The sequence below is a fragment of the Acomys minous genome (assembly GCF_964271855.1).
Source record: "Acomys minous genome assembly, chromosome: 9".
NCBI classification, from domain to species: Eukaryota; Metazoa; Chordata; class Mammalia; order Rodentia; family Muridae; genus Acomys; species Acomys minous.
This window is the reverse complement of record NC_140490.1, coordinates 59,709,697-59,723,365: the sequence shown is the minus strand read 5'-3', so window position 1 is coordinate 59,723,365 and position 13,669 is coordinate 59,709,697. Positions and strand designations below refer to the sequence as shown.

General features: G+C 46.6%; 1 protein-coding gene across 1 annotated transcript; it reads right to left on the bottom strand.

The window, feature by feature from the left end:
* Positions 1–7,528: 7,528 nt before the first annotated feature.
* LOC311605594 (tubulin beta-2B chain) lies at positions 7,529–10,906 on the bottom strand. Its single transcript, XM_084796266.1, has 4 exons — positions 10,627–10,906; positions 9,728–9,836; positions 9,349–9,459; positions 7,529–8,847 (listed from the first exon to the last, which is right to left on the bottom strand). The coding sequence occupies exons 1-4, from the start codon at positions 10,681–10,683 to the stop codon at positions 7,787–7,789; spliced, it is 1,338 nt and encodes a 445-aa protein (XP_084652392.1). The 5' UTR covers positions 10,684–10,906; the 3' UTR covers positions 7,529–7,786.
* Between the last annotated feature and the right edge of the window lie 2,763 nt (positions 10,907–13,669).

The window sequence follows — 13,669 nt, the reverse complement described above, 5'->3', positions numbered from 1 at the left end:
CACCATGATGGGTGTGCCTTGGAGAGGCCAAGCCCCAAGGACTGTGTGTCCTGAGGACTTAAGGCTGATGTAAAGTTTTGCTCTGGTTGTTGCCCTCACAGTCATCACATTCCCTCATAACCTGTGAGTTGTATGAAAACTCTAAGGGGGTTCCCAGTCCCTCACTGGGCAGTGTCACTGGCACTTACAATATTAGTGATTGATCTTTCCTAAGTATTCCTGTTGGAGCAGATTAATGATTCAACCACCGTCTTCAGAAAGGACCTAGAGATGCAGATTTCTAGTAAAGTTAAGCTAAGATGTTTTCTCTAGTGGCTTAGGGTTAGGGTTAGGGGCTAGGGTTAGGGTTAGGGTTAGTTCGGAAAGGCACTCCCCCATCCCCACCCCTACCCGAGATAGAGTTTCTCTGTGCAGCCTTGCCTGTCCTGGACTCACTTTGTAGACCAGGTTGCCCTCAAACTCAGGAGATCTGCTTGCCTCTGCCTCCCGAGTGATGGGATTAAAGCTGTGTATCACCAGGCCTGGCTGAAAGGCACACTCTTAGTAGTTGAGCTGGGATTTTCTGAGGTCAAGGGAACATGATCAATGGCATCCTGACCACTACTAGCTGACATGCCTCTCTAGCTAAAGTTGGGCTGGTGATCAAGGCAATGATTAATTTCTTATGCCCATTTTTTGCCCTCATTCTCCTGATATGATTTAATTAAAAAATTGTTAATGAATAGATGTGCATCCTAAAGATTTAAGGTAGAAATGACTGATTTTTTTGTTATATAAAAGTTAAGAGTTGTGATTCTCTTAAGATTATATAAGGTTATGTATTAAGATAAATAATGAAATAAGTGATTCTTTATAACTGCAAATTGTAGCCTGCCAGTAAGAGAAGCTGACTGAAAAAATTTGCCTTGCAAGTTGGCGTGGTGGCACATACCATACCTTTAATCCCAGTTCTCGGGAGGCAGAGTCAGGCAGATCTCCTGAGTTTGAGGGCAGCCTGGTCTACAAAGTTAGTCCAGGACAGCCAAGGCTACACAGAGAGAACCTGTCTCAAAAAAAAAAAAAAGTCTTGCTTGCTTATACTTTTGTTAACTAATAACAAGTTGATTAGTTACAAATGTATGTGGAGTCTTGGAAATGATTTGTTTTTCACCTATAATATAATATGTAAAATATTTAATCATGTGAGGGCATTGGGGAACTTTAAAAAAACATATACTTATTGTAATAATTCACTTAAAATAGAATGAGACAGGCATGATGATGTACACCTTTAATCCCAGCACTGGTGTCTGGGGGGGGGGGCATGGCGGACAGAGGCAGGCAGATCTTATACTTTTAACCCCAGCACTAGGGTGGCAGAGACAGGCAGATCTCTGTGAGTTCGAGGCCAGCCTGGTCTACAAAATGAGTCCAGGACAGCCTGGGCTATTACACAGAGAAACCCTGTCTCAAAATACAAAAACAAAACAAAACAAAACAAAAAACCAACCAAACAAACAAACAAAAAACAAAGAAGAAAGGAAGAAAGAAGAAAGAAAGAATAGAAAGAAGGAAAAATAGAAATGTAACCACATTGTAATTTTTGTACTGCGTGAAGGATTTTGCTGGATATATAAACTGTGGAAGAAAAAATAAAGTTGTTAAGGCTTGCTTTATTGTGTGTGTGTGTGTGTGTGTGTGTGTGTGTGTGTGTGTGTGTGTGTGTGTGATTCCACCCCACCCCTTTTTGCTGGCCCCACAAAGTCTTTCCCTGGCCCCAGAGAATCCAGTTTTGTTTCCTTAGAGAAAAGTCTGATGAGGAATCAATAGCCAACTCCATGGCCTGTCTCAATTTACCTGTTGTGTCAGAGCTGGCTTCTGACATAGCCTGTTGACAAGCTGGAAACTTGGGAGATTTGCTTATCTCTGGATCAGGCCCCAGGCCGAGCATCTGCTCTTGGCAACCCTTTGTAGCTGTGATCCCTCTTTGGTCTTATCCGACAAACCTCAAGCACTTCAGAGTCAGCTTGTGCCCTTTATCTGCAACTGAATGATTCTAGGACAAACTGCTTAAGTCAGTTCCCTGAACTGCAAGATTACCAATCCTTGGACCCTTCTTCATCTGCCTAAGAAGAGAACATCCGATCCAGACCGGTCAATCATTGTCCTTCCCCCCACCCCACCCCCCCACCCCCACCCCACCTCCATCCCCAGGGACTGATTTAGAGATGAGTGGCTGACTTAGCTCCACAGCCTGTCTGGCTTCTTTTTTGTAGCAATGGGGTGATATGAGCCTCAAGTTTTCACCACTAGGGAGATCTTTGCAAAGAGTGAAGGCAAAACAAGGAGTGCAGAGCCCAGAGGTGACCAGGAGAGAACAGGCTTCAGGGACATGAGAGTCCAGCTCAGACACATTCACCTTTTGACACTGTAACATGACTTGTCATCTACAAAGTTCACCCCTAAGAACTGTGCAATAGCCGGGCAGTGGGGGAGCACGCCTTTAATCCCAGCACTTGGGAGGCAGAGGTAGGTGGATCTCTATGAGTTCGAGGCCAGCCTGGTCTACAAAGCTAGTACAGGACAGTCAGGGCTACACAGAGAAACCATGTCTTGAAAAGACAAAAACAAAGACAAATAAACAAACAAACAAGCAAACAAAAAAACACCAAAAAAGTACTGCACAATCAAATTATAGACACTTACACTGTCTCATGTGTGTGTGTGCTTCTGTATTGCTCTGCACACACAGCTATCATGGGCTACGTACATCTAGACTCTAGACAATGCCGTGAAAGATCTGCTTCTAGGCTTTCCAATAATGTGAGTCAATACTTTCCCTTACTTCTTTTCACAGCAAGCTTGAAATTAATTTGAAACACAATCAATAGTACCCAACCTATATACTATTCTTGGGGGAAAAAAATGAAGTGACATTAAAGAATGGCAATGCAATGCAGTCACCAATGTTTCTGTGTACATTACTGTCCTTTGAGCCTCTGTACACATATTAGAAAATGTTTCATACAGGGATTTACAAGGCTGAAGTGATATGTTAAAGGCTTCCTGAATTCATCAATGGCAACTAGGTCCCCCTCCGCTCTACAGTACAGACTAAGTGGTAGTGAGCACAGCACACATAGTAGGTGGTCAACAAGTGTGGCGTCTATCAACTGAGATGCTAGAACCAGTTGTGCTGTTCTGTGTTGTTATAATGCAATTTCTGAATCTTATTGATTGATAAAGGATAAAGGTAAGATTTACTCACACTTCTAAGTTTGTAACACTAACATTTTCTGGACTCTGGTAAGGGTCATGGCTACACCATAACATATGTGTAAGGAACACATATGTGAGAGAAAAAAGAACAATGGGTAGAAAGGTGAGCGTGGGAGGAGGAAGAGGGCTGCAATAGGGATGTAAAGTGAATAAATAGATTTAATGCAAAAAAGAAAAAAAAATCACTAAGGAAGAGAAAGGACCAGGTTCGGTCTCACAGTCACCCAATTTCAAGGAGCTAATGTGTCCTTTGAGAACCACATTAATCCTGTCTCAGGATGGTGCCCTATGACCTAGTTATCATCCTTTAAAGTCACACACTTCACCATCATTACACCAGAGAATGAAGTCTCCAGGTGATTACTGTTGGAAAGGAACCACATTCAAGCTGTGCCACACACCTATTCAGTCGGAGAACTGAAAGAAGCTGTGGAGTCGAAAGGCAGCTTGCTAGATTCTAGCACCTTCCAGGAGAGTTTGTCCCTCAGAGCTCGGTCTGTGAGTAACGTAGCTGCTGAGTGCCGAATTTGTCTTCCTGTCTTCACTTCCAAAGCTCACATGTCTCACCAGGCCTGCAGACATCAGCCACGGCCTCTGGCCAGGGACATCCCACACAGTGCTTTCCACTCCTCGCCCAGCCCTTTGCCTTATGTCAGTTCCTGTCCCCAACCAAGTTGCTGGGAACACCCTCCAAGTGGCCACACAGGCTAGTGTGTGTGTGTGTGTGTGTGTGTGTGTGTGCACCCTGCACGTTCTCTTATCATCCAATCGATTCTGTCTCCTTGGTGACCAGATATACAAGTAACAGCAACCACATTTGTGGTGGAGAGAAAAAAAAAAAAGAATCCACCATTTTAGCGACCAGCATAACCTTGACATGAGTGTTTCACGATTGATCATTACACTATGGCCTCATGGATATGCTGTAGCTATTGGTTTAAAATTAGGGAGGCCTCAAGATAAGAGGAAGAAATGTTTGGGTACAGAAATGGACAACGTCTACAGGCATACAAACTCGAGTGCTCTCCATCCGAACACTCCTGATCTCACCAGAAATGTGGGCCAAGAAGTTTTGAATTTTATCAGTTGCTTCAGAAAATAAGGCTTGTCCTCAGCAGGAAAACATTTCATAAGCTTATCTCCTTTCCTAGTTTATATCATTGGAAAAATCAGTGGGTTTTTTGTTTTGTTTTGTTTTGTTTTGGTTTGGTTTGGTTTTGGATACCACCTGGTCATCAGTTCAACCCAGATACGCTGCAGCGTGTCACACAATTTTGGTGCTCTGACCCACAAGCCTGCGCTACAGGCGCTGATACCAGCAGCAGTCAATTAGCTGTACCCTACACCTCTGACCAACAGCTGCAAACTGTAGCCTCCATGATTCTCTCCTCACACCTGACTGATTTCCTAACGTAGCTTCCAGAGCTCAGGGAAGCGCTTAAGTTCACTGGTTCATTATGAAAATCATGAACTATGACGCCAGATCAAGGGAAGCATAGCGCAGGGCATGTGGGAAAAGGTACAAGGTGTTCATGTCCCTGCTGGACATACAACCTCCAGGAACCTCCATGCTCTCATCTCTCTGAAAGCTTTCTGTTGTGTTACACTCCCTGGGAAGACGTGAGCAAACCCTTACTCACCCCAGGTGGATCAACACCAACAGACTAAAGAAGGATTCTGGCCAAGTCTAGCTTGGAGAACCAGTGAGTGCAGTAATCCATACAGTCAGGAGGACATAGGAAAGCCTGGCTGGGATCTGGGTGAGGGTGGACAGATCCTCCCCTTTCTTTTATGAGAACTTTAGCAGGAACATCGTGATAGTATCTTTGTTAGTCACAGCTGCTCGGAGACGGAAATGGCTGTTATACTCAGAAAGCAGTCTTCTCCAACACCTGTACTCTTTTAAGTGGTCCATTTTTATGCTGTGTCAGTTAAACCTTAACTTAGAATTAAAAAGAAAGAAAGAAATGATGTGAAATAGGCTGTGCCATAATAAACATTTTTTTTGTGTGGGTATGCGATGCTCAGAACACCTAAGAGGGAGAGGGAGGGTAAAAGCAAAGGCAGAAATGAATCTGCTTCCAAGTGAACCCAAATCCAAGTATCTAAACATTTTTCTCATCTTTTAATTAATTTCCTGATAATGTATTTAAAGTTGACATGGGATCCAGAGCATCTGCTTAAATGGTCAGTTTGGTGTCTACCCTTCCCATCATGCCAAAATAAGCTCTAGCCATGTGCAGCGATGACTGTGCCGAAGGGCTAGCTGGCTTGCACCTGCCTATCCTTTTCTTTCAAGGTATGAAAGAGACATGCACTTCCAGTATACCACGAGGTACTTGACAGCCACACACAGCACCCCCCCCCCCTTTTCCAAAGTTACTGCCATGGGTCTGACAGGTTGTAGGAAATGCACAGCCAAGGACAGGTCTAGGGGCCCTTGGCAGCTGCTGCAAGTGTTCAGGGCATTTAAAACCAATGTCACGCTTCAGTGAGGTTGTTGAAAGCTTTACACTGGCTCAGCCAGGACTGACACCTGCCAGTTTGCCATTAAATATAGAAAGTTGGAGCTAAAGATCCTGACCCACTTAACCCTGCTCGCACTCCATCAGGTTTCTGTGATCTATACTTACACAGTGAACTGCTGCTCTTTTCCATTTATGGAGCCTAGTGGTAGCATGAAATTTTTTTTTTAACACTATTTAGAATGACACTGCACACACTTCCCTTTGGAACTGCTTCCAAGTATATTTTAACCCCCTTAAAATAAAGACATTCTTTATGCCCTCCTTTTAAAGTAATAGACTTATAAAGAATTTTTTAAAAATTTAAGGTCATATACAAAGTAATATTTTTTTCTAATTTTGAATTCATCTAAAAGAGTAGAAAAATCCTAAACATTGTTTTCTTGAATTATTTTCTTCACTGTAGGAACATATAAACAAGTAGAATACTTATATTCTACTTCTCATCCTCAAGAGAGAAAATGGCTGGCCCAGATTAAAGTGGAATACCAGGCCATTTTGATAAAGTACAGTTACTGCCATTGAAGTATCGTAACTGAGAATCTGTAGGTGACTGAACTCCTATTGCCCCTTTAATTGCTGAATTCAAGTCTAGATCAGGTTTGAGTGCAAACCTCAAATCCCAGGTCTTCATGTAAGAATGTAATAAACTAGGAACATTCCTATGGCTTGTCCGGAAAACACTCCAAATACTCAGAATTTATATTTCCAAACAAACTAAAAGAAAGGTTAGCAAGAAGTTTGTAAAACCATGGGCACTGTGGCTAGGAGATACGTTCCTAAGTGCTCTTAATTAACTTAAAAAGGCTGGAAATTCTACTTATAGAAATAAATAGCTTTTCTTGTGTGCACAATGATGCATGCACAAAATTATTCATTGTAGCATTATGTGAAAGTCTAAATGACCAGAAGGTGCACTGGTAAGGAGCTGACCAAATATGACATATCATACCTATATGAGAGGAGGCATTTGCCTGGTCTCAAGCTGGGCGTGGTGGTGCATGCCTTTAATCCCAGCACCCGGAAGATAGAGGCAGGCAGATAGCTGTAAGTTTGAGGTCAGCCTGGCCTACAAAGCAAATCAAGGATAGCCAGCCAAGATAACATAACATAGAGAAACCTTGTCTCAAAAAAAAAATAATAATAATGATAATAATAGTAGTAGTAGTAGCAATAATAATAGTAATGATGATGATGATGCCTGGTCTCTTGAACAGAGCTGTTGGACTAGAGGAGTAGCTTAGTGATATAATGCTTGCTGAGTGTGTGCAAGAAGGCCCTGGATTTGATTCCCAGCATCATAAAAATGATATAACTTGGTGATTACTGTCAATAATCAACATTATCGACATTGCTACCCTGCAAGGAGGAAGTCTGGATCAAAGAGCATAGGAAATGAATTTTCCACTTTCCTCAAATGCTATGCAGTGTGCCTCTAAGTAACTATTCAAATAAAACTTTATTAAGGAAATAAAGGCCTAGTAAGGGCTACATAAAAACACACTTGCAATAATCAAGTCATGTACCAAAAAGGACATTTTAAAATTCAGCTTGCTGTCTCCTGTTGGGTTGAGTAAAGGTCATTTTTGGTTCAACATATATTAATACCATACCCAAAGAGGGAATGCCTCTGCGCTTTCTTTCATTCTTTTCTAAAGGAAGAAAATATTATGTGTTCAGAAAGGTGGATTTAAGTTGATAATAAAGAGCTTAATAAAGAGAAAGAGAAAGAAAAGAGGACACCGTTAGGACACAAAGGTTTATGCGTTTTTAGCCATTACAACAGGAGTTCAGAAAGATCTCAAGTTTTACATTGATGTTATCAATTTTACAAAAAGAGAGAGAAAAAAAAAAGTGACAGGCAACAGTGAAGAGCACCAGAGACCCAGCACAAACCTAAGACCGTCTTCCTTCCTTCAACTGCCAAGGTATTTTCACAGATATGCCCCCCACCCCCTGCTTTCATCATCTCGGCTTTCCCTAAGCTGCTTGGCCTGGGGAACTCAAGCCTCATCCTCGCCCTCCTCCTCCTCGAACTCGCCCTGCTCATCAGCCGTGGCATCCTGGTACTGCTGGTACTCAGACACCAGATCATTCATGTTGCTCTCCGCCTCGGTGAACTCCATCTCGTCCATGCCCTCTCCCGTGTACCAGTGCAGGAAAGCCTTGCGCCGGAACATGGCGGTGAACTGCTCCGAGATGCGCTTGAACAGCTCCTGGATGGCAGTGCTGTTGCCAATGAAGGTGGCTGACATCTTGAGGCCTCGAGGAGGAATGTCACACACGGCCGTCTTCACGTTGTTGGGGATCCACTCCACGAAGTAGCTGCTGTTCTTGTTCTGCACGTTGAGCATCTGCTCATCCACCTCCTTCATGGACATGCGGCCCCGGAAGATGGCAGCCACGGTCAGGTAGCGGCCATGGCGGGGGTCGCAGGCGGCCATCATGTTCTTGGAGTCGAACATCTGCTGGGTGAGCTCGGGCACCGTCAGGGCTCGGTACTGCTGGCTGCCCCTGCTGGTCAGAGGTGCGAAGCCTGGCATGAAGAAGTGCAGGCGTGGGAAGGGCACCATGTTCACAGCCAGCTTGCGCAGGTCTGCGTTCAGCTGGCCTGGGAAGCGCAGGCAGGTGGTCACCCCACTCATGGTGGCTGACACCAGATGGTTGAGATCTCCATAGGTGGGCGTGGTCAGCTTCAGGGTGCGGAAGCAGATGTCATACAGGGCCTCGTTGTCGATGCAGTAGGTTTCATCTGTGTTCTCCACCAGCTGGTGCACGGAGAGGGTGGCATTATAGGGCTCTACCACGGTGTCAGAGACCTTGGGCGAGGGCATGACGCTGAAGGTGTTCATGATGCGGTCTGGGTACTCCTCTCTGATCTTGCTGATGAGCAGGGTCCCCATGCCTGAGCCAGTGCCTCCCCCCAGTGAGTGGGTCAGCTGGAAGCCCTGGAGACAGTCACAGCTTTCGGACTCCTTCCTCACCACATCCAGGACGGAGTCCACCAGCTCAGCACCTTCTGTGTAGTGGCCTTTTGCCCAGTTATTTCCTGCACCACTCTGGCCTGCCAGAGCAAAGGAGGATTAAATGTCAGCCATGCTTGAGTAAATTCCTTATTTAAAAAAAATAAACAATCATCCTGGTGGTGGCGCAGGCCTTTAATCCCAGCAGTCAGGGAGGCAGAGACAGGCAGATCATTGTGAGTTTGAGGCCAGCCTGGTCTACAAAGCGAGTTCAAGCCAGCCAAGGCTACACAGAGAAACCCGATCTCAAAAAACCAAAACCAAATAAAATAAAATATAAATCACCTCTCAGATATGGCCAAATGGACAACACATATTAAACAATAAACTATCTGGCCATGAATACAATTATAAATCAGTAAACAGCTACGCCTGGCTTTGAAAACGCTGAGACAAATTCACCTGGAAGCCTGAATTAAGACTTAGCCTCCACACACCTTTATCTTATCCATGCTCTCAATCTGTCACTCTTCCCCACCCCTTGTGCTAGTGGGAAATTGGCACCTTGTGTCCTTCTGTCTTCAGCTATGCCACATACTCACCAAACACGAAGTTGTCTGGCCTGAAGATCTGCCCAAATGGTCCAGACCTGACTGAATCCATTGTGCCGGGTTCCAGGTCCACCAGGATGGCCCGAGGCACATATTTATTACCTGCAGGGGAACAAGAGCTGCCTTAGCCCTTCTGGCAGTGAGCTCTGTAGAGCAGGGCTTGGTACCACCTCCTCCATGATTGGTGCTACTCCCAAACAAAGAAAGGTCTATGATCAGGCTTTCAAAGGGATTGGTTAGCAAGGAAGAGGCGACCCCACCCAAAGAATGGTCATCCTAAAGTAGCTAGGCCACCTGCCCCATGGGCTATATAAGAGCAGTGAGTGCATAGGGGTGCCCAAACTGAAGATGGGGTGTTCAAAGAAATTACCAGTAGCTTCATTGTAGTATACATTGATTCTTTCCAGTTGCAAATCACTGTCTCCATGGTAACTTCCAGTGGGGTCGATACCATGCTCATCACTGATGACCTCCCAAAACTGAGACATAAAAAAGCCGCATTTAGCTACGCACGACCCCACCCCCCAATCGCAACGAGAAGCCACCACCCAGTTTTAACAACCCGACAATGCAGAAGCTTTAATGAGTGGCGTGACCCGGGCACAGCCTTGGGGCTTGTATTGTACAGGATCAGAAAGTTGAAACTGGGCGGTTTCCCAGGCGAACAGCTGCTCTCAGCAGGAGGTAGGGATGGGGGGGGGGGTTAAAAAAAAAAAACCACCAGCCCAAGCCTGCGTTTGTGTCACTGCCGCCAGTGGCTGCTGGAGACAAACGTGCTGGGACTCTAGGCGCGGAAAAGAAGGGGGCAGGTGGAGAGAGTGAGGCAATGGAGCTGTAGGAGGATGTTTTAAATTCTAAGCACGTTCAGCCACTGCCAGGCAATGATTCCCCTCCCTTCCCCTCCCCCTCAGCTCGCCGGGTGTTCAAGCGAGTAAAATCAATTCTCCTTGTGTCCCGGCCCCTCCCAAAGACCGGGAGCTCACAGCCTCTCGGACACACCCGCGCCTTCTTTCAGGCACGCGTGGCTATCAGGGAGGAAAGGAAGGGGGCCATCCCAAATTCCCAACATTTCCAGGAAAAATGAATGAGATCCCTGAGCTTTAAAGTCTCCTCTAAGACCACGCCCATCCCATTGCACAAAGCAGCAAGTCAGGTCCGCCCTTGGCGAGACTTGGTGTCTACCTAGGACCGCGCTGCGTTCCGGTGCCCAAGTATCCCAAGGGGCGCTCCTCTAGAGTCCTTTCCCCACCCCGTAAGCAGCGAGCCCACCTTGGCACCGATCTGGTTGCCGCACTGGCCCGCCTGGATGTGCACGATCTCTCGCATGGTGCCTCCTTAGCTTCTTGCTGGCTTGGGTCTGTGTCAGTGGGTCTGACTATCCTCCCCTTCCACACCCACTGCTGGGCCACCTGGACCTTATTCCGGAACCGACGGGCTGAGGGCGACGGCCGGGTGGGCTCAGTCTTTTATGTAGGAAGGGTGGAGCGGACCAAACAGACCGCGCCCCCCCAGCCAAAGCCCCCAGTCCCGTTCTTGCAGGCTCTCTCCAGGCCGGGTTGACGTAATGCTCTGAGCCCCTGGGACGGCCCAGGGGGCTGGACTATGGGCTTGTGGCCAATCAGCGCTGACGAGAAGACCTTGCTAGGGGTGGGGGTTCCTGGGAGAAGCAGGGACTCGAGCATTGTCTAGGACTTGAGAAGGGCAGGCTGAGTGTGGAGAGCTGGGAATTAAAGACTGCAGTAGTGGGCGAGGCTGGGGCTTGAGGAGGGCTGCTGCAGCAGGTGCAGTCCTGTGTTCCGAGTACGGACCAATTTAAGTCTTTCCTTAAATGGGAGGTTTAACTTGTGTTACCGGAGCAATTCCTCTTCTAACTCTGGGCAGGCTTCGCCAAGACAATGCCCCCTTCCTCATCCTTGGAGGTCAACGACTGTCCAGGTGCACACGTCCGTTTTAGAACTTTAGGAAAAGACAGAGGATGCCACCAAGCCGAGTATTATTGGGGGTAAAAAACAGAGGTCCAAAAGATCCTGACTTTGGACACTTCGGGGTATCTCAGCATCAACTGTCCTTGCCTTTGTCTTTGTTGACTATGCTTGCTCTTTCGCTGCAGGAGCAGCATCAAGGGGTAGAAGGAACTCTGAGCCCACCTCTGCCTGACCCACTCCAAGAACACATAGCGCTCAGCTGGACACCAAAGACTCCTTCTACCCTGTGATTGGCTTTTGTTCCTCCTGAGTGATGGAGTGGGTGTGGCAGGCCTCGCGGTGTGAACTGTGCGGCGGCTGGCAAAGTGAGGGTGGAGCCCTCGGGGGCGGGGGTGGCGGGCCTGTCGGGGAAACAAAGAGTTCACAAAAGGGTGGGATGTAGTATTCCACAACTAAGGATTTAAAAGCCATCCAGTGCTGTCCTTGCTAGCGTTGGTTCATCTATTGTAAGGAATGAGGGTGCTTTCCGAGAACCGCCATCGCTTAGAGCATTATCTTCCTTTGCGGTGCCCACGAGGTCCTAGCCTTGATGCTGCGGATGGAAGTGGGAGACACGCCTAAAAACTGCAGCACTGTGAGCTAGCAAGAGACCACCAGAGACCCAGGCGCACTCACGTCAGCGCGTGCGCAGAAGCGGTGCACCCACACTCCCTTCAAACCCACATTTTCTAGGTATTCGAGGAAGAAACCGACTTTTTTGTTTGTTTGTTTTTGTTACTATCTGTGCGCGGTGTATGAGAAAAACCTGTGTGCTTCTGAGGGCGAGATTTAAAAGTGTCAGAGCCTGTCCACAAGTTGGAGGTCGTCGCTTCCCCACACGGGGCTAGTGGTTTAGGAGGTGATGTGACCCTTTTCATTCTCTGGGGAGAGAGATCCAAGTGACTCAGGGTCTCTCTATAGGGGAGAGCTAGCAGCTGTTGAGCAAGGGAGGGCCTGCTAGAGCCATCCGCAAGCTGTCATCGCCTCTCCTTTCCGCAAGGGGGATGGGTGTAGGACTGGCTTTAAATTCAATTCTAGCGTACAACGAGGTGGCAGCCAGAACAAAAGCCTTGCCGCCCGTGATGGCCTAGGTGCCCAGACTGGAACTCTAAGGCCAGAGTTCACCAGACAGGGCTGCGGGTGCTCAGGTCAGGGTGGGGTTGAGAAGAGAAAGGCAGATTAGTAGAAGGTATACCCACCCCATGCCTGCTACCAGGGTTCCAAGGACCCAGCCCCTGGCTTTGTATTTTCAAACCTAAATCCTCCTACAGAGCGAATACTTCCCAAGGTCACACGGCCAGTTAATGACAGGGCTCAGACTATCTCCCGGGAGCCCAAGCTTTCAGGGAAGATAACTACATTCACAGATGAAAGGGGTGTCGAAGGTGTGGACCTAAATAAAGGTAGTGGCTGCTATGGTGCTCAACTGACCTGGAAGTAACACTGAGAAGATTGTTCCCGGAACTGCGATTAAAGATGCCGCTGTGCAGCGGTCCGGCCCGGCTAAACCAGCCTAGGAGCAATCCGGGAGCTCCTGGGGCCCCTGGAGGCTCAACTCTAAACACGGTAATCTGAGCCTGCCTCTCTCACCTAATGGGTTCCTTGCTGGGCTTCTGTTTCAGAGCCAGACCTTTGCAAAGTAGCTGATTAAAGCCTCGTGTTTATGATATACTCAGGAAAGGTTCTTTTCTTTCAGGTTTCTCTTAGCGCAAGAGGTTTGGAACAGCAAAGCTGGACGGCCCTGGGGATCCAGCCTGTTGGTCCAGGATCAGCTTTCGTGCGTTTTGTCTCTTTGTCCCCACCAAATTTGTTGGGATTACGGTGCTGCGCATTTTAAATTTTTGCAAAGAGCTGCTTTTTTGTGTGTGAAATATCGACAACAGCCTCACCTTTCCCTAAAGGCTTTCCATTCATTTGTGAACTTGAAAGAAAGAAAGAAAATAGAAAGAAAAGAAAGCCTTATTTCATATAACTAGAAGGAAGAGTTTACAAGGAAGAAAAAATCATTCCAGTGTTTGTTTTTGCCTTTTTATATTAGGTACCAGACACGAAGATTTTAGGGCAATGTGTTTCATGATCTTTACATACCAATTACTTTTAATGATGCATTAACATTTGAAAAGCAAATGCAGAAGAATCGTTGTACAAAACCAAATTCAACATTTGCTTCTTACTGGGAGGGCCCTAAGCTGTCACCATTATATGTGCTTTTACAAATGTCAGATTACTTTCGAGGGCAAATCCTCAACTGTGCTTGTATTGTACACAAGGGGCCATTGTTTTAAGTAACTCAAAATGCTGGATAAAAAGACGTTATAAATACGTAGTAAAATGTGAAGGCTTTTTTT

What these genes read in the sequence shown, in the direction of transcription:
- LOC311605594 (XM_084796266.1), bottom strand. Translation starts at nt 10,683, where the DNA reads ATGCGAGAGATCGTGCACATCCAGGCGGGCCAGTGCGGCAACCAGATC. An exon ending in GCAACCAGATCGGTGCCAAG is followed by an intron (nt 9,837 to 10,626) that starts GTGGGCTCGCTG and finishes TTTATGTCTCAG; the next exon opens with TTTTGGGAGGTCATCAGTGA. An exon ending in ATACTACAATGAAGCTACTG is followed by an intron (nt 9,460 to 9,727) that starts GTAATTTCTTTG and finishes GTTCCCCTGCAG; the next exon opens with GTAATAAATATGTGCCTCGG.